General features: G+C 38.5%; 1 protein-coding gene across 1 annotated transcript in view; it reads right to left on the bottom strand.

Moving 5' to 3' along the window:
• Positions 1-90: 90 nt before the first annotated feature.
• CNTNAP5 (contactin associated protein family member 5) overlaps positions 91-25,717 on the bottom strand; it is a 632,291-nt gene continuing 606,664 nt past the window's right edge. Inside the window, exons 20-22 of the mRNA XM_035008223.1 lie at positions 11,659-11,877; positions 9,963-10,034; positions 91-7,390 (exon numbers count right to left, since the gene is read on the bottom strand). Coding sequence (XP_034864114.1) covers positions 7,197-7,390; positions 9,963-10,034; positions 11,659-11,877 — 485 coding nt within the window. The 3' untranslated portion in view covers positions 91-7,196. The remainder of the gene's footprint in view (positions 7,391-9,962; positions 10,035-11,658; positions 11,878-25,717) is intronic.

The raw sequence follows: 25,717 nt of genomic DNA, 5'->3' as shown, positions 1-25,717 counted from the left end.
CTGGGATTTAATGGTCTAAAGGATGAGAATGGGAGCTAAGGGATTAATTGTTTGACTCTTCATTAACCCAAGAAAACACAGCAAGACACATTTGGCTTCCACACAAAATCATACAAAATTCTCTCTTTATTAAATATACATTATTTACAGTTTAAGTCTTTCTTCTGTACAACAGTAACCATAGAAAACAAATAAATCTAAGGCTAACTTTTATTTTTCCCCATACAGTGTATTAAGACATGTTATGTGGTCTACAAAACTGACTTGGAATGAGGCAACATCACTGGGGATTCTGTCTTAAGAACAAAAAAGGTCCAAAGGAAAAGTTAGACTCTAGCACATCTACAAAAGTGGGTGACCTGTTTTGTGCTTTTGCCATAACAAAAATTCTGACACATAGTTTTCAGGGGGAGAGGTTATTTTGCATTTTATTGTTTATTTGTTAAAAATAATCTGCCCGCTCCTTCTAATTCCTCAAAAAAGAGGGCCACTCCATGCCAGAGAGAGACTGATCTTCCAACTGAAATGGGCATGGTAATGCTCTGTCATAGTCCATGGGCCAAATCTGACCTATTGCCTGTTTTTTTAAATAAAGTTTTATTGGAACACAGCCATGCCTCTTTGTCCATGTATGGCCCACTTCCTGCTACAAGAGCAGAAGTAAGTATTTGCAACCAAGACTATCTGGTTTGCAAAGACTAAAGTATAGAACATCCAGGCTTTTAACAGAAAATGTTTGCTGACTCCTTACCTATTAAATCCTGGAGGCAGACTCTTGGTTTGCCCTTAGCCTGCACTTGTATTCCCAATGACAACCTGCACCCTTTTTGCCTCTTCCAGTTGACTGAGGGAAGTGACAGCCTAAGACAGCACAGGGTATCAGGAGGCCTGTAAACTACCAGCTTCAGAAGGAGAAAAGTCTTGGTGTTGGACCTCACTAATTGGAAAGTCCCTATTACACTATATAACTATCCTGCTTTAAAGCAAGGTTTGATATTTTTTGCATGAGTATTTAAGGCAGGGCAAGGTTATACAAGTTGACACTGCCATTCAAAAAGAAGAGACTAGTTAATATTTCATGTAAAACCTTCAGGGTGGGGTTGACTATAATGGACAAATATGACTAGGCAGATGCCTGTTAATATTATCCCTTAACGTTTCACTGAAAGTTTCTACTTATGGGCCTTCCAATGAGTCTGCAGGGAAATACAATGCTCCTCTTGCATGCCCAGAACCTTGTTCATATCCTCTGAGGCTACTGCTGGCATCTGAGGCATGCAAGAACATGATGCAAATGAAAATACCAGGATTTAATTACTGAAACACTTAGATTCGCCTTTGGTCATGGTCTAGTACTGCTCTCCCAATTTTATCCTGGTATTTTGAAAAATTTTCCCTGTGTCACTGGGAATGATTGAGAAAGCCAGTGTTCCCAAATAGTGTTAGATGGTGGGTCCCTGACAGTATTCACTGTTAGGGATGGAGAGTATCATATCTTTTTATAATGTGTCATGCCTATGGCAGGACCAATGAAGGGGAAAGAAGGACCACTAGACTGATTTCAGGACCTCAAGCCTTCCACACATGGGAGTTTTGATTCGAGATAGTGGATCTAAAGAGTTTTTTGACATTTTCTTTTCCTTAAAATTGTTTCTGGGTATTCAACCTGGGCAGGGTAGATCACTGTGGTGATAGCAACTAAAGCATCCTGAGAAAATCTGGATGAAATAAAAATAGTGAAAAAGAAAAAGATGTGGTTGGAGTAGGGCTGGGAAGGGTCAATAAAATGTCATGCAAAGGTAGGTAATGAATTCTTCATGCATACCCCATGATATTGCCTCTTTCCCTAATGTGTAAGACAATGATCCAAATGTATTGAAGGGACTCCTGAATAAGGAGCCAAGAAAGTGGGAAGAGCTGCTGCCACTGATCCATGGTGGGAGCAATGACCCTCCACACCTGAGGCAGTCACTGATTGTTGCCACAGATTCCCTCTTCCTCCTCAACCTGTTCTCGGCAGGTGTGGTCAAAACACCAACACCAGCTTTTGCCTTCATCCTCGTTCATGTCTGTTCAGCCACTTGTAGTCTATAAACATTACAAAAGACAGACAACTAGCTTACAAAGTACAATATTTCACTAAAAAAAAAATGTGCTTTTCTGTTCTTCCTCAGAGTACCTTAATGCAAAATAAGAGAAAAATCACTCAAACATAGCAAGAGTTCAATATTAAAACCTTATATGAAGGTTTCAAATAACTGCCAAGTCAAAAGGAAATTTGTCTATCCCTACTAAACAGATGTGTATATAGGATGTCCTGGAGAAAGCTTGACTGACAGCCCTATTTTACAAAGTCTTTGTGTGTCTGTTTACACTGTTTTTCCCTTTAAGGGGTTCAACTATTCAGGATTTGTGGGAGCAGAGATGAAAACTGGGGACACCCAAATCTACAAACTAGATGTTCACCAAGTAAGGGAATGGGTGAGGGGAAGGGAGGACAGATTGAGAAAGAACCGAGAACAGTATGTGAAAGAAATTCAATTACACTATGTGTCTTTTAAAGAAAACGTTTTCAAACTGCATGAAAGACATGAAATAGCACTCAGTTATCCTCCATGTATTCTGAAAGTTTGGAGTTTGCTTACACCTTCTTCCATTAACCACTTTTACATCTGCAGGAACAAGGAAACCTCTTTACTTACTACGTCCACTTGTGACCTGTAGGATAAATGAAACCTAAGTATGTCAAAACCTTTAGGTTAAAAAAAAAATGAGTAGCAGAGCTACACACTGTCTCAAATTCCCCTTGGCAGGCTGGTGTTACAATGTGGATTTGATGGATTGCAGCTATGGGGGAATTCAAAGGAAGCCAGGGCGTTTGTGGACAAACTGTCAAGGCTTTTTATAAGAAAGATTTCAACAGCCTGATTTCTATTTCCTTGAATATCTTGGAGAAGACACTCTATTTTAGCCTCCCAGTGTGGCTCCTCTAAGTGAATGAGCTTCCTGCAGAGAAGATACAGGTGTGACTTTCAGGACTGGCAAAACTCACCCAAGGCACGGAGGTGAGACCTCACTTAGATGGACAACAACTTTTAGTCAGTTATTTACTTGAAGATACTTCATCTGGTTTTCAGAGATCATTCTAAATAGAGTCAAATGGTTTGTGGGGACAAAGAAGGGTTTTAGGAGGGGTGGAAGGATGGCAGAAATCTTAAGGGACATTCGGAAGAGCAAATGAGATGCAAGAGGTCATAAACACATGGCTTTGAAAGAACAGAACAAAGAGGAGGCAGGGAGTGGAAGTAGAGATTGCTGTCCCTACCCCATGGAGAGTCCCCAAGCCATCACTGTCAGGACTGACTGATGGGAAGGAGGGTTTTCAGAATCCCCCAACCTGAAATGAAGAAAGAATGGAGAGAATTGGGCTTCTTCCAAGGTACTTTACAGACAAGGATCATCTTTTCTTGCTGTTCCTAAAGAGTTAATCCATCTCCCTCTACAGAAAATAATATCTGGATAGATAGATATTTGCTTTGAGGAAGAGAAACAAAGCAGTTTATTGAAGGTGGAATATACAAGAAAACGTTATGAATATTTTCCATAAATTTATCTGTTTAAGTCTCTAGCTAAGGCTTTGCAAAAATGATTGTGCAGGACCTTTGCTCTACATTTTATAACACTTTTTGTGTACCCCTATTACAATAATATATACCTGCCCTGATAGACTTTAAGCTCCTCCAAGGGCAAGAACAAGGTATAATTTATATTTGTATAGCCCATGTCTAGTGCAACCCTTGGTGTACTGAGCATCAGTAAATACTTCATGATGAATTAAGAAAGGGAACAATCTATTTCTTTTGTTCCAATCCTGCTCCTGCTACCTTGTGGTGGGCATGGGGCTAATAGAGGGTGGAAGTCAGGTTAGTATCTTCTCTGTTATTACTAAAGGGCATAGAAACTTTAAAAAAAAATCAGTCCCATATGAATAAATAAACTAAAATCTCCCATATGAAGTTGAGAGTGAATAGAAGAGGCTAAGTTATCCATAAACATATATCTAGAGAAGTGACAAATGTCTAATTCTCTAGATGAATTCTCATAGAGACCATGGCAGTCGAACCTATATGCACAATGAGTGATGCAGTGGGTGCTAAATATATTTTAGGGTAAGCAAATGTCCTGTTGTTCACATAAAAAGAAAGGCTTGTTTGGTGGGAATTGTATCAATAAAATATTCCCCTTAGAATGTGAAATTGCACAGTGCTTTTGGTTTTGCTGTAAAGTGACCACACTCCATAAAATCTGTTTGTAATCAGCAGTTACCAATGACTGAGGGTTACAGTGGAGGACTATGGTGGTCCAGATGGCAGAGCATGTCAGGAACCTTGACTACTCTTACCCAGTGGTTAAGGAGGGGTTAGAATGTTTTCAATGACTATTTGTTTTAGATTATAATCGCTCAAAGATCCAAACACTCACACAATTGAACAATTGCACAAAACTACATGGATTTGGTACCACTGAGGAAAGACAGGCAGAGTTAGCACTTATTATTGAGTGAAAATTGTGTTTTGCTTTGGAGGGAGCAGCTTGCTTGTTTCCATATACATCTAATGAAAGTTAGTGTTCTGGGGTTATGAAATAATCCAACCCTGTAAATGTAATGCTGCTTTAGCCCTGAGACTCTACTTGTAAGAGTGATGTGCTGATTGCACTGTCTTGGCATCGGTTTCTGGGTCTGTGATGTCATTGTGTGTATGTATACATCGCCTACATACGCGGGGAGGCGAGCTGGTGGATTCTGCAGTGCAGATGTGGCAAGGATAGAGCTTCACAGAGTCTTCACCCTACAGAACTACCTATGAGCATATATAAGTAGATGGGGAAAGCAAATACTCTGAGTCGGCCTTTGCTAGTTCTCCATTTCTTCTGTCAGCACTATGTCAGCAAAATATAGTCCTCACTTTTCAGAGGCTTGAATAATGAGGGGTTCCAGTTTTATTACTCACACCTTCCTTTGCCTTTCCAATTCATTATTGGAGATGCTTCAGGCTAAAATCACTGCACTTCATGGTGATTTTTTTTATTTCAGGGGACAAAGGACTCTGTACCCAAGCAAAAGCCTGATTTATACAGCCTTTTTATGGAAATAGAAAATTCAAAAGTGAAAATTGGAAATAGGGGTGGATAGGACAGGATAAAACAATATTTAAAGATAGTTCCTCTTATTAGTGGATCATTCATCTTATTAAAAAAGCTGGAAGGGAAAAAAAAAAGATGCCCATGTTGGAATCACTTTAAATAAATTTACTAGAAAAATGATATAATGAAGTGATTAAGAATCCACAGAAAGTTTTAAGAAGAGAATATATACTTAGAACAACATCATAAAGTTGAGAAATATGATTACAAGCTGAATCCTTACCCATGTGCTCAGACACTGAAAGAAAAGCCTGAAATGGATTTGAAATGAGATGGAGCTAATGAGTTCCTCATTGGGAGCCTGGCCACACAGGGAAATGTTAAATAATCAGAGGCGATAGATGCTCTATGGACAAGATGGAATGTCTGCTAACTGTCAAGACTGGCAAACTGCGATGTGCTAATTGTTTCCCAAACCGAATCTGTCTTGTAAAGAGAATCGGCAAGTACTTTCCACATCTGTGGATCATTATACTGGCATTCCCAGCATTCTGGAGGATTGATATTATTTTCCCCTTCTCTTTTTCTCCAAGATGGCCCAGAGGCAAAAAGTTAGACCTATTGCCATAGCAAAAAATGATCAGGATTCTTACCACCACCTCGTGGATAAGTTCGAGATGCCTTCTTGAAGGAATGACTGTGTTTCTTTGAAGCTTAGTTATCAAGAGGGGCAAAGACCCTGAAACTTACTATCATCTTATCTTGGAGTCTATGCCTACAAAAAGATGTGTGTGGGGGCCATTATATACATAGGGTGTAGATGACTTGAAAATGTGATGTACTGTAGAACCTATGGTCTCCTCTGAAACTAAGCAGTGAGGGTTCGCTAGACAAACCACAATGCCTCATCAATCAGTGTACCCAGAATGTCACAGAGAATGGCTCCATGGACAGAGGAGGGTCATTGTGTCTGCCTTAAAACATGAAATCTGCATTCACTTTATTCACAAGATCTTTGGTGAATGGATGGAAGGAAAGAATCCTGCTTGGTATTTCTCTTCTTTCATGCAGTTTTTTAAAAATTATTATTTTGTTTTTGTTTGTTTTTAAAGCTCAGTTAAGATGGTTTAAGCCCTTTCATGGAACTAGGTACTATTTTAGACTTTTATTAGAATTTCTTTGTTCTGCAGTATATATATACCTCAGTATAATAATCCCAGGAATAACCTAGCTAACATTTCTTAAAAATTTGGAAGAGGCATTTTTGAAGTTATAGAACATCTACTTCCTAGCAGCTTTCTTTTTTACCTCCTAGTTTCAAGCTACTATTTTCCATGCTTCCCCTAGGTTTATGCTATTGTGTGCTGTTCTAAAGTGTCAGCCCCAGGAGAGAGTGGTAAGAAAGGAGCAAAGGAATAGCTCACTACTATCAGGGATCGTATATTTGAAATACTCAGGGGATAAGAGTCAAAGTGAAAAAGGGTGATGAGTTAGGGCAATGGGCATCCGATGGTAAGGAAAATCAACACAAAACAAACTTCTCTTATTCCTTTGAAAGTGCCACTGAAGCGAACCAGGCCTTTAGCATCTTCTTTCTTTACCCTGAGTTCCCTGGTAGGAATGAACTTGAGATGAAGGAGGATGTCAAGGATGAGTGTCATACGCCTAAATCACAGAGCTCAGGTTCAAAGTAAGCCCGAGGTTTAATGCAAGACAGAATGGCTGTGGAACTAAAAAGTGCATCTTACTTAGAAACTGGAAACACAGAACTAAATATGCACATGTGCACACATGTGTCTCTTCTTTGTCTAGAGGAGTAAAGTCAGTCTCTTAAGTGATCATTATCACCACAATAAGTTTGTCAGAAAGGAAGGCAGTGGCCATAGCTGCCTGGTCTTCCGGGCTGGATCAAGGGGATAGATGCTGTGGTTGATACAGGTATGTGCCAAAAATAATTGGCAAACAGATAGGAAAAGGAGAATGACCAAAATTAAAAGATAGGAGAAAAATTTAACAACCCGAAAGAGAATATTAGGTGACCCTGCAGTTTCTCAGATGAAATATTCCCGTTTACACTCGCTCACTGTGTTTTGCAAGTCAATGTCATTTCTAAAGGAACTGTCCAAATTTTCTGGGTATTCCTTCTTCATCTGGTTAGTGCGGTGTGACTGCTTATGCTGGTAAAGGAACCGGGTCATGATGCCGATGATAGAGAAGATGATGAATATCACCACCGCTATTACTCCTGTCGATAAAGAGGAAAGAAAGAGAGAAGGAAATCATCAAAGATCATACACTCAGAAGAGATGATTCAGTCTAGACAGGGAAGGCCATTGGGAGAAAGAAACAAAACAAAACAAAACAAACAGCAACAAACTCTGCTGCATGCCCAGAGCTGAAGACCAGCTGAAATGTGTTCAGTCTTCAGTTACTAAAAAACCTCCTCTTTCAGACTGGGCAGGAAGAAAACCAGTCTAAACTGGAGAATGCTATCATACGAATATGGGCTCAGACTGGCAAAGGATTTCTTAGTTATTTCTTCAAGACTTGATTTAAAGAATGTGACAGAACCATTTAATTAGCACATTTGTCATGTTCAATCATTTGTCATTTCTTGCAACTATTTTAGAACTACTTTAGCACCCTAGAAAACCATACTGAAGTATCCCAGACCTCAATACATGCTCTCCTGATGTAAATTCGTTTAGGGTATGTGTTCGCTTTGCTAAACATGTTTTGTTAATAAAGAAATGTTTGCCAAACATGTAGGGCATTCCTACACTGCTGTTCACTCTGCTAGGGATGGGACAGTTCAGAAACGGTATGCTTCTGTCGTTCAGAGATTCAGAGTCAACTGAAATAGCAGACTTCTTCCAGTTAGGTCAGATTTCTTCCTGCTTTGACTGCATGTGATGTTTTACTGCAGCTACTGGGCAAGTTGCCCTCACTGACTCGAATGAAGGTCTTGTCCCTACCTTTGCCCGGAAGCCTCTAGGGATGCAAAGAGCAAAGTCAGCAAAAAGAGGGTGACAATGTAGAAACTGGTTACTTATAAAGAGAGAATGTTTCTATACACATAGGATTTTCAACATTAAAATATGAGAAGTATTTATGATATTCAAATATAAGTTTATTGCCAAGAAAGCATATATTCTGCTGTTTTTGTTTTTCTTTCTAAGTAGAATGGATAGTGATGAACTGTGTTTCTTTTACAAAGATAGTTTTGGACATCCTGCATTCTTATTTACATAAGCATGGGCATTTGAGAGTTAAATATATTTGCTGCACATTTTCCACTGCTTTGTATCAGAACTGGGGCCATGATTAAGACTGTTTACTTTCTTTTCTTTTTCTTTTTAATATTCAGAAACCACTATGCAGCATTTTCCCTGGCTATTTTAGAACAAGGCAGAATAAAACCACCTAAGTTAACAAACATGAATAAACTGGGTGGTAGTGAGTGACTCCCATGTTTGGCTGCAGCTTTATGAGATAAGATACAGAATCAGTTTCTACTCCTTTAGTACACAAACTGTTCAGAGTTGGAGGAGTTTTCCATAGGGGTTGGGATGCCTTTCCTGCTCTTAGAGATTCACAGAAGCATGTAACTGGGTGGGAAAATGTCAGCAGTAACAAGTCTTTTCTCCCCTTGACAAATACGAAATTGTAGGAAGAGAAACAGGCACTACATTATTTCCTATATTTTTTGGTGCCAAACAAAAATCAAGTTGGACTCTTTCCCCTGAAGCAGAAATTCAGGTCAGACGTTTTAAGAGCTTCCTTAAGGAAAGTTCATGGTTTTTGTTCCTCACAACGGCATTGTAATGGTGCACTTCTGTGCTCCCACAACCATTTGCACTTCCTCCCTCAAAACACCATTCACTAGTTCTGTTGTCGCTGCAGGTTCATTGTGGACAGCCTCCATGGCTTTCACCCATGTATCCCTATACTTAGCACAAGGCCTGACCTATAGCTGAGACTCATTAAATAGAAGTTAAATTAATGGATACTGCTGACTTTTAAAAGAACTCCATCTGGTGTGGATCAGTTAATCTAGCCTGCCAGAGGCAGCGATGGGGGGCACCTGCTAGGGCTATGGTTCTTGGATGGCAATGAATTCAGTCTCTCATGGGCATCTTACATTAAACAAGGTTTGGGAATCGTTCTGTGTTGCAAGGCCCAGAAGGGAAAAAACAAGCTACTGGAGGCAGAAGCCAGGCTGAAGGAGGACCAAAAGGGGTGAGTGCAACAGGCAGTGAGAAAATGGAAAGACAGGGGAGGTAAGAGGGAGAGCTGAGCTCACAGCAGAGCAGACAAGATCTGTATCTGTAACCATATGTGCTGCTGGATTCAAAACTCCATTCCTGTGGGCTTCACTCTGCTCATTAGATTCAACCCAAATCACTTGGTGGAGAAAACTGACAGGACTGGGGCTTCACCCATCTGTCTGCCCCAACATGGCTTCTTCCCATATGTTTTATTGGTGTGCTTTGTTTGTACTTTAGGAAAACTGACAACTGGATGAGCTGAACAGGGTGCACACTGCCTGTCGCTAAGTAAGTGTTCCAGCTGTTGACTCAGTAGTCAGCTGTCTGATGGATCGGGGCAGAGTGCATCCATGGAGCTGTGGATGCTGGGGGAGAGGGCACCTTTGATCATACAGCACCCATGATTATTCATGAAAAGGCTCACAGTCTTGCAGATCATTGCGAGGTTCTGGATACTAGATGGCTATAATTAAGGAAGGAATCAAATAAATTTCTCCCAAGAACAGAATCATTTGTCCCCTCTGCTTTCAGCAACAAGGAATGATTTACCTCCAATGACGGCCGAGTCACTTCGAACGGCATTAGTGAGTGGTTCTCGCTCATCCGTCTTCCCAAAGGGATCTGCAAGGAGTAAAAAGACATGGCACTTCACTCCTCACTCTTTATACAGGAAGGAGGTGTACAATATGGACTTGGGATGACACATCTGTGGGTTAGGCCAAGTACTCTCAAACAGTTGAGTTTGCATTTTTTTAGGAACCCGAACAAACATACACACAAAAAGTACACAACTTCCACCTCATAATTCTGTGACTATTAGCTTCTATGTCAGCTGTAAGGTAATGGGCTGAAACAGATGATGGTAGAACCCACCCATATCTGCTTCCACCTACAGTTACCTCTCAGCCTAACCTAGAGGTCCCTCTGTGCTTTGTTGGACCCTCCCTCTTCATGACGATGGTCTCTTACCTCAAGCATGCATATGCTCTCTGCTTCAGAGGTTTCTTTAGCTGCACAAGGATTTGGAGTCCATTGACAGGGAAAGGCAAAAGTGCTGGAGGATTAATACCCCCAAGAAACCCTCACTGACAGAGAGAGGGATTTCACTACACATACATTAACATATATGGTAGAAGATAAAAGAACATCAAGTTTGAAGGCTCATAGACCTGGATTTGAATCTTGCTCTGCCACATGTTGGCCTGGTGACATTGAGCTAGATATATTTTTAAATAGCAAATCTGCAAATGTATTAAAAGGGGGTAATAGTACACATGGAATTTTGAGGACCTATGGCAACTGGCATCAGTATCCCTGTATCCTCAGGAAATACCTACAACATAAGTATTATTTTTCCCACTTCACAGATAAGGAAATTAGATCGAAGTTATTTAGTAACTTGTCTGGAGTTCTACAATTCATCCATGGCAGAATCAGAATTCAAATCAAGGCTAGTCAACTGCCACATTTTGTTTCCTTCTATTACACCTCACTGCTGCCAGGAAAACACCAAGCGTGGCGATGAGTAGGCAGCAGCAAAACTCAGTCCCCCTTCTTTCTTCATGATTAATAACTTACGTGACAGTTGATTACCACACTTGATTAAGACAAATCCCAGGGACATTTCAAGATACTCATGGTGATGGTGATTAAGGAAAGACAGAAAAGGTATTTTAGGGAGTAATAAAATAAGAGAAGATGTATGGGTGATAATGCTGTGGGCTTTCCTATTATTATGGAAGGCTGATTTTAATCACATGAATTATATTAGTTCAACAACCAGCCTGCCTCTCTCTGACCCTAAACTCTTCGATCCTCAGAGCGGTAGTCATTATATATATATATATGAGAAATTAACATCCCCTGGTAATGCCTTCTCTAGTTTTGCCCTTACATTCTCCGCCTTCAACACCCATGTAAACCTCACTAGTTTATCATCCCTCTCTTCTTACTGGAAAAGGAAAGAAACCATGTGTATTAATTTTATGTAGGCAATATAACAAATTACCACTATATATATATATATATATAATATGCATTGAGTTCTAACTACTCACCATATTAAAAGTAGGGTTATATTCAATACATATAAAATTCAACCATGAGGAACCAGTCATAATTCTTAACTACCTGTAATCATATAAAGTAAGGACTTAATACTGGCCTTTAACCTAGAAACTTCTTGAAGATATCAGAAGTAGTGCTATCAAAAGAAGGCAATTTCCCTGGGTATTCTCCTGTGTACCTGGTGAAGAGTGCACTGTGGTCACTGCATTCACATCCACATCCATTATGGAGCCACAGCTTGATTCTGTCAGGGTCCCATGGACAGTCACAGGTGCAATGGTGGCATGACGTAGGGCTGCCTTCAGGGGTGCAACCTGGTTATACTGGACTGAAGACAAGCATCCAACAAAACCCAGGGTGTTGGCTTTGGCAACTTCAGAATCCAATCCAAGATGCTCTGCAACATGAAAGACACTCCTGCGTTTTTTGTTTGTTTGTTTTTCAAACTATGGTCTATATCCTCTTTAAATAATGTCTAAAATTAAAGAACTTACCTTATAATTCTTTGAGTAAGGGAATCCATCCCCTGTCTCTCTTTGTTTTCTCTTCCCAAATCTTAACCTCACACTATAAGCATCAATTTATCAACCACATATTATAGAGAACTCTTAGGGCCATCTCTGCTTTGAGATAACATTTCAAATTTCTAAATTCTCATTCATGCATTTTATGAACTGTAACAAAGACTTAATAAATCTGTTCTACACTATAGATGTTTTATAAAATTTATTTCAGTATCCCCATCACTATTTATCTGTGGATGCTGAGGATTAGTTCAAGCACACTACAGTGCTCATTACAATATTGCACTCAAAAATGTCACAAGGGGGGAAAAAATGAAAAGAGGCAAAGAAAACAGAAGTCAAAGTGGCCCTTCCAGAAGTTTCTCACATTTAGTGTTTTAAGTTGCCTGTATAAACTGACCATCTATTCAAGATTTTTACCTGCTTAGTTCTGTTCATGGTATTGATTGTGGAGCACTGATTTTCTGATAGCAATCTTCCAGAGTATCTTTGAGTCTTTGTAAAAGGTGAAGAGGCAATCATTTCTGATTCTCAGCAAGATCTAATGTCTTATTTTCTTTGAGATTTGTATTAAGATTATTCAGTAGCCCTTTTCTCTCTTTTAGCAAAGATCATTTGAACAAATTGCTAAGACACAATTACATAAAACTGTAATACACATGAATAGCTTCTTTTTTTTTTCTTATAAGGTGTAAGAGTTTCAACCTACGTAGATGGTTCAAATAGTTATTTTATTATGATAATCTGTTTATTTTCTGGAAAAGGGCAAGGACTTTCCTCTCCACCCAGCAGAGATTATAATTTGTTTCAAATCCATAAATGGTCAAAGTGCCTCCATGTATCTCTAAGCGAGAATTATTTTGGCAGGAATGTAGAAAGAGATGTGATGAGAATATGGAAGAAAAAGAGAAATTAACATCCCCTGGTAATGCCTTCTCTAGTTTTGCCCTTACATTCTCTGCCTTCAACACCCATGTAAACCTCACTAGTTTATCATCCCTCTCTTCTTACTGGAAAAGGAAAGAAACCATGTGTATTAATTTTATGCAGGCAATATAACAAATTACCACAAATGTAAACAATTTAAATTAAACAATGTAACACAACACAAATTGATTGTCTTATAATTCTGTAGAAGCCTGACATGGGTTTTACTGGGCTAAAATCAAGCTGCTGGCAAGGCTGCATTTCTTCTAGAGGTTCTAGGGGATAATCCGTTTCCTTGCCTTTTCTAGCTCCCGTGAGCCACCCACATTCCTTGGCTTGTTGCCCCCTCCCCCATCTTCAAAGCCAGTTCTGTTACATGTCTTTGTGTCATTCCTCCACAGTACAGTACTGCTTCTAATTCTCTTCTGTTGCCTCCCTTTTCCACTTTAAAGACTCTTGTGAATACAGTGGGCTCAATCAAAGGTTCCAGGATAATCTCCCTATTTTAAAGCTAGCTGATTAGCAACATTAATTTCATTTGCAACCTTACTCCTCTGTGCCACTTAACCTAACATATTCACAGGTTCTGAGGATTAGGACTTGGGTATCTCTGTGGATCATTATTCTTCCTACCACTGCATGTCTGAAATTCCATGAGAATTTTCCAGGTAATGATGAAAATTCAACAGAGATGTAAAGTGACACTTCTTCAAAGGTAAAAGAACATTGGGGTGGGGGGAGGAAACTGCTTATTTCCAGATATTCCAATAAATACCCTACAGTAGTGGTACATATTTGTTACTCATTAAAGGATCACACGTATGTTTATTTCTTAATACGGCCTTCAAAAGACTGTCTCATAAGAGACTTTTTGAGCATTGTTATGCAACAGTCTCCCAGGCCAAAAAGCTTTCTTTAATGAAGACTGGGTACTCTTGCCAAATGGCACTAGACCTCACTGTACCCAGCTATAATTCCAAATGCACATTCACTACTGATTGGTAATTCTCAAGGGGTAAAGTTGGAGATCAAAGCATTTAGAAGAAGAGGCAGAAGACAGGAGAAGAAAAGCAGAAACTGGCATGAAGTTTTCGCATTGTAGGATTTCAAAGCAGTGGAAAGTGACATGTCACTGTCACTATTCCTTAAGGGTCTAAGTCAAAAGTGCCAGATCTCATTCCCAAAACGCAGTTAGAAAGAAGCCTATATCAGGGCCAAGGTCCTTGGAGGACATCACTATAGTGACTATTAGGAATACAAGCTCTAGGAGCAAGAAAAAGCACATGGATAAATTAGGGAAAACACAGAAAATGACATTCTCTCCTTGAAGAGATATTTTGCATAAAGTCTTATGTCTAGGAAAGTGAATTTATTCTAGATGTATAATAAAGATGGAAACCTGGGGATGTTTCTGAGAAGAAATGAAGAGACAAGAATCCCTGTTAGGAGAAAGTACTCGCAGTATGAGGCCTGATATAGTGATTTCTCAGATCTTTACATCTATGGAGAGGCAATAAATAAATAAATAAATAAATAAATAAATAAATAAATAAATAAATAAATAAAATATTAGGATGACTCCAAATTATTTTTCTTTCTTATAACCTTGTTAACTAATATGTGGTAGGGAGTAATCATCTGCTAAAAGAAATTTAAAAGCTGCAAATACTTAATAGTCCCCATCTATTAAGTACCTATTATATAACTATGCAATAATTGTTTTTAAAGTATTATTTCTTTTTCCCTCAAATGCTCTTTCAGATATTTGTTAATATCATCCAAAATTTACAGAGGAAGACACTGACACTCAGAAAAGTTAAAAGATTGAAAAAAGGTATAGTAAAGTTGAGGCTCAACTAAAGTTGAAGTTATAACTTGAAATGCCAAACTTATTGGTTTGTTTGTTTGTTTGTTTAACTCTGTCTGTTCAATTAACCTCCCTCTGCTAGATACAGCTTGTTTGAATTCCAGCTCCACCACTTTCTGTGGATTATTAAGTAAATTAAACTTTCTGGGATTTAGTTTCTAAAACCAGAAAATGGAGATAGCAATGCTAACTTGTGGTTGTTGTCAATTCATTTTTTTTTCTTTAAGATTTATTTATTTATATTAGAGAGAGAGAGAGCTCAAGTGGGTGGAGAGGCAGAACGAGAGGAAGAGAGAGAGAAGCTGACTCCCCTCTGAGTGCACAGCCTTGTGCTGGGCTTGATTTCATGACCCTGAGATCATGACCTGAGCTGAAACCAAGATTCAGATGCTTAACTGACTGAGCCACCCAGACACCCCTAATTCCTTTTATTTTTAACTGAAACTGAGTTGACATACACTAGTATAGTAGTTTCAGGTATATAACATAGTGAATTGACAATTATATATGTATATTACAGAATACTCACCATAAGTGTAGTTATCATATGTCACATGTTAGTACAATATTATTGACTACATTCTCTATGCTGCACTTTTCAGCCCTATGACTTCTTTATTTTATAATTGGAATTTTGTGCCGCTTAACCCCCTTCACCTATTTTACCCATCTCCCCACTTCCTTTTCCTCTGGCAGCCACCAATTTGTTTTCTGTATCTATGGGTCTGATTTAGTTTTATTTCTTTGTCTGTTCATTTATTTTGTTTTTTAGATTCCACATGTAAATAAAGTCATATGTTATTTGTCTTTCTCTGTCTGACTTATTTCACTTAGCATATGACTATTTAGATCCATCCATCTTGCTATACATGGCAAGGTCTCATTCTTTTTATGGCTGAGTATTATTCTATTTTATATATATATATGTATACCACATCTTTTTTATCCATTCATCTGTCCATGGATATTTGGGTTGCTTCCATATCTTGGCTATGATAAATGCTGCTGTAAAAAGAAAACAAAAACAAACAAACAAACAAAACTTGACTTGCTACATTAATTTGGAAACACTCATCTCTTCAAAGCGAAGTTACACCCCTCTATTAAAGGAAGTGGATTCTTTTAGCCACAGAATGTACAACACCTCACATGATCTTAACTATTTGACTCTAAGAGTGTAGTTGAGCCAATCCAGGCTAATTTTAGGCAGGAAGTTTATTCTGTGAAAGAAAAGATCAGCAATTTTCCAAAATAGACATGGCTCTAGGATGTAACATGATGTTTGCTCTATGGCAAAAGCCAATTATGAATTTTGAATCCTAAAGTGTCAAAATACAAGCCATGTAGCCCCATACAACCTGAGCTTATAAGAGTAAAGTGTTGTACCAACATAAAATATAAATAAAGGAAGCTGATATTAATGGAATGTATAAAGAGTATATACAAGTAAAGAGTTTTTCCCTCAAGAGTTCATTGTGGCTTTCACGTAAGAGAAGAGTAGTCTGAAAATGTAACTACCAGGAGTGTTGAAAGGCTAAGAACTGTAGTCCACAGATAAAGCTTTTAATCCTTAAAGGGGACTGTTAAACAGTAGTAAAAAAAAAAAAAAAAAAAAAAAACTTGGCATTTACTTAATGCTTTATAATTTTCATGGTATGTTCATTTTGTATATCTTATGTAAATATTCATCCTTGCGAACTGACAAAGGGTGAGTTAGTTATATCCAATTACCAGTTATTAAAACTAAGACATAAGATCAATAAATTGTTTACAGCAAATTTAATCAGTCCATGGCCAACCCAGGCCTGAGACCTAGGTCTCTTGGACCTTATTGTCCATTTTTTCCCCTATTACATCAGATTTAACACCTTTCTGTAGGTATTGGTTGTTAACATGAAAAGAAACCTCACCTCTATAGCTCACTTACAGCCATTCACTGCCTAGAAGGCCTCTCTGTCCCCTAACTACCTGGATAACATCTGTTCCTTTGCTGTAAAACTTACATCTATTTATTGGCCACCTATGGCAGCCATGTTCTGTCTGAGACAGTGGACTTAACAATTGTTAGCAAGCAGACATTTCCCTATCTCTGTGAGTTTTCAGTTACTTTGAAGGATTAATTTAACAGACCCCCAAAGGTTTCAGGCAGTAAGTCTTACAGTAGGGGCAGATTTACTGTGGCTATGGGAGCACAGAAAAGACCCTGAACACCGTCTAGCTAGGACAGTGGAGATCAAACTGAGTTTGCAAAAGAATTTCCAGCAAAATGTATGAAAATGCCTTTTTTTCTGGATCTCTAATCAATCAGTAGCTTGGTCTGGTGTGGAGGTACCCAAGAATTTGCATGTTTAAAGCACATTCTTAGACACATATGATATGGATGTTTCATGGACAACACTGAGAAACACTGATTTAGGAAAGATGGCTTGGAATAAATGTATTTAAATAAATGCTTAGTGATGAATACACAGTAATCATGAATGAATGGGTGGGCAGAGTGTTCCAGTAAAGCCTGTATACGGCCTATGATGAGAAAGTCTGGCACATTTAAAACACTGAAAAATCAAGTTAACTCTGCCTTAAATTAAAGCACAAGATGATGTTAGAAAGATAGGCCGGAGCCAGAAAGAGGCATTTTGCTTACTTCTATGACCTTATTTATTTCACGATATTGTTTACAAGACTGTCCCCTGACAAGATTGGAAGCTTCCTGCTTTCAGGAGCGCTGTCCTTTTCAGATTTCCATCCTCATTAACTAGGACACAGTGTCCAACACACAGACTGTGTATTTAGAAAACACTAAAAGGAATTAACGAATGAAAAAAATAAATGTTTTCTAATATGAGCAGTAACACAGCCTAATCAGATATATTTACATACATTTCAAACTTCTTCATTCTGGCCATTGATCAGCATATAGCTTCTTTGCTTTCACATTCACACTCAGGGCATGTTATGTGGAACTCTCTTTGATTAGGCTGACCAAGTTCATTAATATTTTGTACAGCTCTGCCAAGAGTGCACATGGAATATCCTCCTTATTATTTCAACACCTTGTTACCTAGAGATAAATGTACTGTTCTTATGGAGTCTGAGTGGCCATGTACATTTGGTTGCTATATGTCATCATGTCTGTCCTCTTCATAATGACCCCTTAGACTTTAAGAGTCAGGTCGTGTGCATTTGTTCTTCACATGACTGAGGAAGCATCTCCCAAACACTGCATGACAGCCTCCTTGTCTTCACTCTCAGCCTGAAAGTCCCTTTGTCAGTGAGCACTTCTTTAGACACCTTGCCAAGAAGCACATGTCCCCTTCTCTTCCTCTTAGTCTCTAGCACTGAAACCAGATGATTTCCTTATTAATTTATTTCCTCAAACTTTGTAATTCTGTGTGTGTTTATTGGTTTAGCTTTTATGCACCACACTGAGTAAAAATACATACATACATAAATACATACATACATACATATGCTAATGATACAAGAAGACTAAAATTAACCAGGCCAGTTCAGTAAACAAAAGTTCTACCACTTAAAAATTCATTATTTGAACTGAACAACTCAGTAGCTGAACTATATTTTTCATTTTTAAATTGGGTTGCTTAGTTATGTGCCTAATGCAAACGCACCTCTATGGATGAGGATAGTGACTACTGAATCAGTAAAACCTTAGTAACAATATCCAAATTTAAAAATTCTAGATCTCATACCCCTAATGCCAATTCTGCTTGTTTTCCAAATAAAAATCAATTTTCTGACTTTAAGACTGGGATTTTCAAGCTGATGTATAAATCCATTCTTTGGGATTCAAAGAAACAGAAATAATTCCTCCTAGGGTACTAATTATTTGATGTGGGGTCAGAACCAAACTCACATGTATTAAATTATACCTAGGTCATTTATTCTGTTAAAGGAAATGAGCAAAACTGGGGTCCTGCATGTTCTAACAGAAAATCTTTTAACAGAGTCTCAAAAATAATCTATAGAAATATATTCTACTCTGATATGATGGAATTGCTAGTTGTGGAGTTAAAAGCACCAAGAAGAGTAAAAGCCATTGTGAGCATCTTTAGTGCTTTGATGTTTTTTTTTTCTTTCTTTTTTTCTTTCTTTTTTTTTTTTTTTTTTTGTTTACAGATTTAAATGAGGCAAAGAGAGTTCTGGGCATGGAAGGTGAGTGCTCCTCCTCTGTGGCTGTCTCAGCTTCAGGCTGGAGCAAGGTGGCTCTGCAGTTTCAGGCATCAACCATCACCCACATCCAGATCCAGCAAAGTCTAAGTGGGGGAAATAAAGGCTGCCTCATCCCTCATCCTGTGTTTCTTTTTAAGAATGGAGAATCCTGGGGCACCTGGGTGGCGAAGTTGCTTACGCACTGGACTCTTGGTTTAGACCCTTGGTGGAGGCTCAGGTCATTATCTCAGGGTCGTGACGTCAAGCCCTGTATGGGGCTCCGTGCTCAGTGCAGAGTCCACTTAAGTTTCTCCCTTCCTCTCTCTCTGCCCCTCGCTCCCATGCACATGCTCTCTCTCTTTCTCTCTCTAAAATAAATAAACACATCTTTAAAAAAAAATGAAGACGACTTTCTCAGAAACACATGTACTCCACTACCCGGCAGACTTCCTCTAATTGGCCAGATTGTGTCACGTGCTCATGCCTACTCCAATCTCTGGCAGTGAAAATGGACCACAGTCATTTGTTTGGACCAGAAGTTCTTAAGACCTGTTTTTGGTCTCAAGAACCATTTCTACTCATAAAAATTCAGAAGAGATTTTTGGATATCTATATCCTTTTTGTATCTATCAATAACCCCTGTATTAGAAATGAAAACTGAGGAAATTTGAAAACAAGAACCCACAGCACACATTCTATTAGCTGTCTGAGTAGAGATAATCATCACACAGCTTGTAGCCCCTGAAAAACACGATTCTACATGTGTGAGAGAACATAACAAAGACATACAATGTCTAATATGAAAATGAAGATAATTTTAATACTGTGAATTCTTGAAAGGGTCCCAGGATCCCCCCAAGCCCCACCCCCAAAGATCCCTGGACCAAACTTTGAAAACCACTGCTTCAGACCAATTAGGAGGCATCCTCCAGGATTGTAGATGGAGGAAAACTTTCTAGGAGCACATGACTTCATGGAAGAGCATGAATGCTTGAATAAAATTGGAATTTTGTTAGGAAGGGAGAATGAAGTCAAAATGGATGGTGAGTAGGCAACCAATACTGTGAGTTGCATACACACAAACCAATCTCTGGAAATCAAGCAAGAGACATACATACACACACACACACACATATACATATATACATAAGAACCCATCTAAATAACATTAAATAAAAAACTCATTACAGCAAACAAAAGTTCTACCTTTTAAAAATCCTACCTCCCCCCGCACATTCAGTTTAAAAGGCAGTTATTTTTGATAAGCTATTTATTGACCTTTTATAAAGATCTTGATGTCTAGGTTGAATGACCTAAATTTGGCTGCTCTAAATAAGGAAAAACAGAGCTATTCTTTAGGGACTGAATGGCGATCAGCCATAAGCAAAGTTGCCCCATTGGTGATGATTATATTTGATGTTGTCTTTTTTTTTTTTTTTGTGCCAATTATCTTCTATTCTGGTGTGAACCTGTATCACATACCTCATCACACTAGACACTATTATATGCCTATGTCATTCAGGACAACCTTTGAAATACTGCTCCATAATAATACTACGGGTATTAATTATTGAGCATCTATCAGATTAAATGGTAAAGCATCATACAGACAAATGGCACACATTAGCTTTAAAAGTTGGAAGAAACAGAGTAGTGCAGAATTATACCTTCTCTGTAATGAGGAAAATAAATTCATAGGGATTCAAAGTCACTCTAGCTGGAATTCCTGACTCTTCCATTACATTTTTCCTCTTGTGTGTTATATTATCCCTTTGAACCCACACACCAGAGCTTAATAACTAAGCCCCCAGCATAGTTTGCTTAGTTTACAAAATGGTTTATCTTGTAATTTTAGACAATGAATTAGTGTACTATAGATATATTGTGGTACGGTGAGGCTACAGAAAACCTCTATAAGGAGGAGCCATTTTCAGGGTTACTGGGCCAAGGGCTGGGCTTGGGGCTGAGGAGAGCAGTACCTTAGGGACAGAGTCCACTGCAGGCCTGAACTCTGTGTCCTGTGGCTGTGTGTCCATAGGAGTGACTGGATTGGCATGGTACAAGGGCCTGGCACCTGAACTTTACGGGAAACCAACACCATCTATGCTTTCTTAGGATCTTGTGGGGGAGGGAGGAAGTATTTGCCTTTGTATCTCTAGAATATCACCCAATATGCAGTTGATGACTTTTTATATTAAATAAGTCACATGCATTAAAATAACATTTGTGACATAATAACCATGAAGAACGCATTTTATTTCTCTAGGCCTCAGTTTCCTGATAGGTGAAATTGAGCTTATCATGTTATATATTTTGATGTTTTGGTTTTCAAGACCTATGGTGTGGTAGAGAATAATAGTCCCCTGAAGAAGTCCACATCCTAATCCTCAGAACCTTGAATATGTCAGTTTATGTGGGAAGAGGGACTTTGCTGGTATCATTAAGTTAAGGGTCTTGAGATGCAAAGATTGTTCTAGATTATCCAGGTAAACCTAGTGTAATCACAAAGGTCCATATAAGAGTGAGGTAAGAAGGTCAAAGGCAGTAGCAAGAGATGTGATAAGAGAAGCAAGAAGTTTAAACAATTTGAGGTAAGTTCTATAAGCCAAAGAATGCAAGTGACGCTATAAGGAAAAGGCAAAGGAAAGAGATTCACTCCTGAAGCCCCCAAAAGGAACACAGCCCTGTTTAATTTTACCCTTATAAGGCTTATTTAACACTTCACACCTCCAGAAATATATGACAAATTTATGTTGTTGTAAGCCACCAGGTTTGTGGTAATTTGTTACAGCAGCAAGAGGAAATAATGCACATAGGGACATTCTTTGTGACTGTTAAAGTGGTTCTGTTTCTATTTTTAAAACATACTTAGATACTAGTATTTTAGTGGCTCTGTAACAATGGTAATTTTCTCATTTAAATATTTCTATTCAATAAAGTTGGTGATTACAAAGTCTCCACTTTGGTATGGCTCCAATATGCACACATTTCAATTATCACAAGGTAAATAACACCAGTCCCCAAACGACATAGTTCAACTTTCAGTGACCATAGTGGACTAACTGGGAATAATTACAAAAAGTACAAATTCTCCTACTAGCTCTTCAATCAACAAACAAGTATGTAAATTACAGATGCTTAGCATAATTAGTGACCAATCACATCATATCTTTCAAAGTCTACATGTGATCGGTCACTGGGCCATCTGTTATTCATTTCCCACACAGACAGCAAAGCACAGAGTTGTGTCACTTCTTCACCTCTCAATGATAAGTCCAGGTGACATTTTCTAAAAATAGATAACCAAAAAGGGGAATTGGTCAACAAAGATGAATGTACAGCAAAGAAAAAAAAAAAAAAATTACACCGAAAGTTAAATTCAAATATAAAGGGATTTATACAAAGAAATAGCTGACCATGAAAATGCTGACATGCACTGTTCAACAGACTCTAGATCTGCACCCATAGGAAATTAGTGAAGGTGATATAAATCAATACAAATGAAGAAGTGGGTTTGTGACAAAAAGAATGACAATGTCCCAGGGGAAGCGGTACCGGCAGAAATCTTCACATTAAAGGAACTCTCCAAGACAGTTCATGACATTGAAAGCACAAAGGATAAAATGCTAAAAGCTAATCCAAATATAGGGGTCTGACAGTTCACCACGGCATAGAAAAGATATTCCCTCCCTATTTGCCATTCAAGAAGAAGGCAAGCACTGCGAAAACTACTCTTTTTACATTTCTTTTACAAACAAACACACTAATTCTCAATATATCTAATATTTTAGGTGACTGTGTACTAAACAAATATACGTTTTACTATTTTTTTCATTTCCCTAAGAGAGCTTTTAATACTATGGAAAAAAATAAAGGTCATAGAGCTATCAAATTTTTCCTCATGAAAACTTTGTCCTAGGTGCAGTGCGTGTGATCGCTTTTACTGTTCTGCAGTACTGTGTGAAACAAGGACTGCCTGTATCATATTCATCATGAGATGATGACTTAGGGGGCACCTAGGTGGCTCAGTCGGTAAAGCATCTGCCTTCGGCTCAGGTCATGATCCCAGGGTCCTATGATCGAGCCCAGCATCAGACTCCCTGCTCAGTGGAGAGCCTGCTTTTCTCTCTCCTCCCTACTCATGTTCTCTCTTTTGCTATCTTTTCACTATTTCTGTCTTTCTCTCTCTCTCAAATAAATAAATAAAATCTTAAAAAGAGATGACTTAATACCAAATGCTATTTTAAGTGTCCTATGACACTTCAATCATACATCATTTGTGCTATTACTCCCATTTTAAAGGTTAGGAAATGGAGACAAAAAAAAAAAAAAAGAAGAAGAAGAAGAAGAAGAAGTTAAACAATATGCCCAAAGCTGACATTTGAACCCAACCTGTGTAAACTCGGTCCCAGACTGCAGGTCATGACATTGCCTTCCTCTCTCACACTGCAACATTCATAGGGCTTCAGGCATGTACTAGGCTTTGTGCTCCTCAAGCTAAATGAGCCTCTCTGTTGTGATGATCACATCACAACAATCTTGTAGAATAGGATCTATGCTACAGAATAAAGGAATTCAGACTTAGAGAGGTAAAGCCCCTTATCCAAGTTTCCATAGTCGGTGGTGAAGCTTGATTCCAGACAATGAGCCCAGGTGTGGAAATGTAGAAACTCAATAAATATGTTCAGTGATTAGACCTATAAATTCTATTCTATATATGTGGGTTTTTGTTCCTCAGAATATGGTCTTTTTTTCATGAACTTAACCCTCTTCAGCAAAGTACTCATCCCAGAGAACCAAACTCTTCCTGATGAAAGGAGATGTTAATTGACTGACAACCTAATGAAGTAGTAATGTTTGGTGGTTAGTTACTATGCTCTTCTCCAAGAGCATATTTATATTTTAAAATGAATCTTCAAGGATTTCATGAACAGACGAAGCATATTTCTGAGATTTCATTACAAGAGGTGACCCGGAATTAGTGTGTTTTGTAGACTGCTTCAGATCATACCACAAATTTAATTCAGCAAATAGTAATTGAGGACAAACTGTACACAATATAGGTTGAGCTTGCTTAGCTTTTAAAACAGGCACATCACAATTACAGTGCAGCATCCACCAGCAGGGCAATGGCCCCAGCCTGGAAGCCTCCTCCTACAGGCTATCTCCTGTCTCTCCTCCACAACCTACAGAATTCACAACAAGGTGGCCTCCAGAATAATAGAGATCAAACTGGTTCCCTGACCCAGATGTGAACAAAGATTTCATCCACTGACTTCTCTGTAAGGCAAGGGACCCATAAAAAATTGTCCCAGCCCTCAGTCATCAGTTCTTGGTAATTTATATCATTGTTCTTCTATCAGAGCTTTTGGGTTTGGCTAAAATAGTGTCATTTTCTTTCCTCTTTCTCCATCTGACTCAGAGAGTACAAAAATCATAAATTATCAATGTTAGTTATTTGAATTTGACTGCATGTATCAGGGGAAAAAAGAGAAAAAACAAACTAGCTCAAAAATATTTTATTTTATTCTCAGTAAGAAGTCTGATGTCAAGCAGTCTAGGGTTAGTATCTTGGCTTCAGATATCACCAGAATTTTTTTTCTAGATTTACACTTCCTGCTGCATAGACTAGAGATTTTGTCTTCCTCCTCATAACATAAGTTGAGGAGCTCCAGTTATCAGGTCTATGTTCCAGGCAGAAGAAAGTAGGGAGGGTGAAGGGTAAAAGTGTGCATACTTACTAAGTCAGGCCTTTTGGAAAACCCTAGTGACTTTTGCTTCGAGCTCATTGTCCAGGACAATGTTGTATGGCCAGTTTTAACCCAAGAAGAAGCCTGGGAATGAACTGAACAATCGGGAACACGGTTCCCTCAAACAAACAAACAAAACAGAACGCACTATTATGTTCTATTAAGAAGAGGAGAATAGATATTAAATATGATGTAAGCTTTTTACAGTCTCTGACTCAACACCTTCAGACAAACTTTCTTCTTATACTTTCATTCAATTAAACAATTATACAACTTCCCCTCTAGACACAGGTTTTCATTACCAATAAAACAGACTGCTCCCTGTGTTCAACATTCAACTCTCCCACTTATTATCATTATGTCCTTAGTATACTTACATGATATATTTTGGGCTGTTTACTCATTTATAAAATGGGAATGAGTAGAGTGCCTGCATGTGATAGATTACAAGGGGCTACAAATGTTGACATTCCTTCCACTGAGACATAGGCTCTATCTCCCATCCCATTGAATGCGAGTTGACTTGTGACTGCTTTGATCAATGGAATACATTGCAAATGATACACTGTCAATTCCAGGAATAACCTTCAAGAAGGCTGGCACTTTCTGCCTTGGGCCTTAGAGCCCCAAGCTATCATGTAAGAAGCCCTACTGCCCTGATAGAGAGATCATGTGGGCAGACCTTGAGACTAAATGGAGAAAGAGAAGGGCTCTTTTGAGCTCAGCTTTCTAGATGTCCCTTCCAAGGCACCATGCATGTGAATAAATATGTCTTAGTGCCTCCAGACTGGCCCAGCTATTAGCCAGATATAACGGAGAGACTCTAGTTAACTCTGCAAGGAGCTAAAAGACCCATCAGGCAAGCTCTGCCCACATTCCTGACCCACAAAATCATGAAATATTTTTAAATAGATGTTGGACTAAACTATTAAATTACTGTAGACTGCTTGACATTCAGCATAAGAGACTTAAGATTCTACCTTATGCTTGGTGTGAGGA

Source organism: Mirounga leonina, unplaced genomic scaffold (genome assembly GCF_011800145.1).
Source record: "Mirounga leonina isolate KUSES-001 unplaced genomic scaffold, KU_Mleo_1.0 Mir_151, whole genome shotgun sequence".
Classification (NCBI taxonomy): domain Eukaryota; kingdom Metazoa; phylum Chordata; class Mammalia; order Carnivora; family Phocidae; genus Mirounga; species Mirounga leonina.
This window is presented reverse-complemented; position numbering and strand designations above follow the sequence as displayed.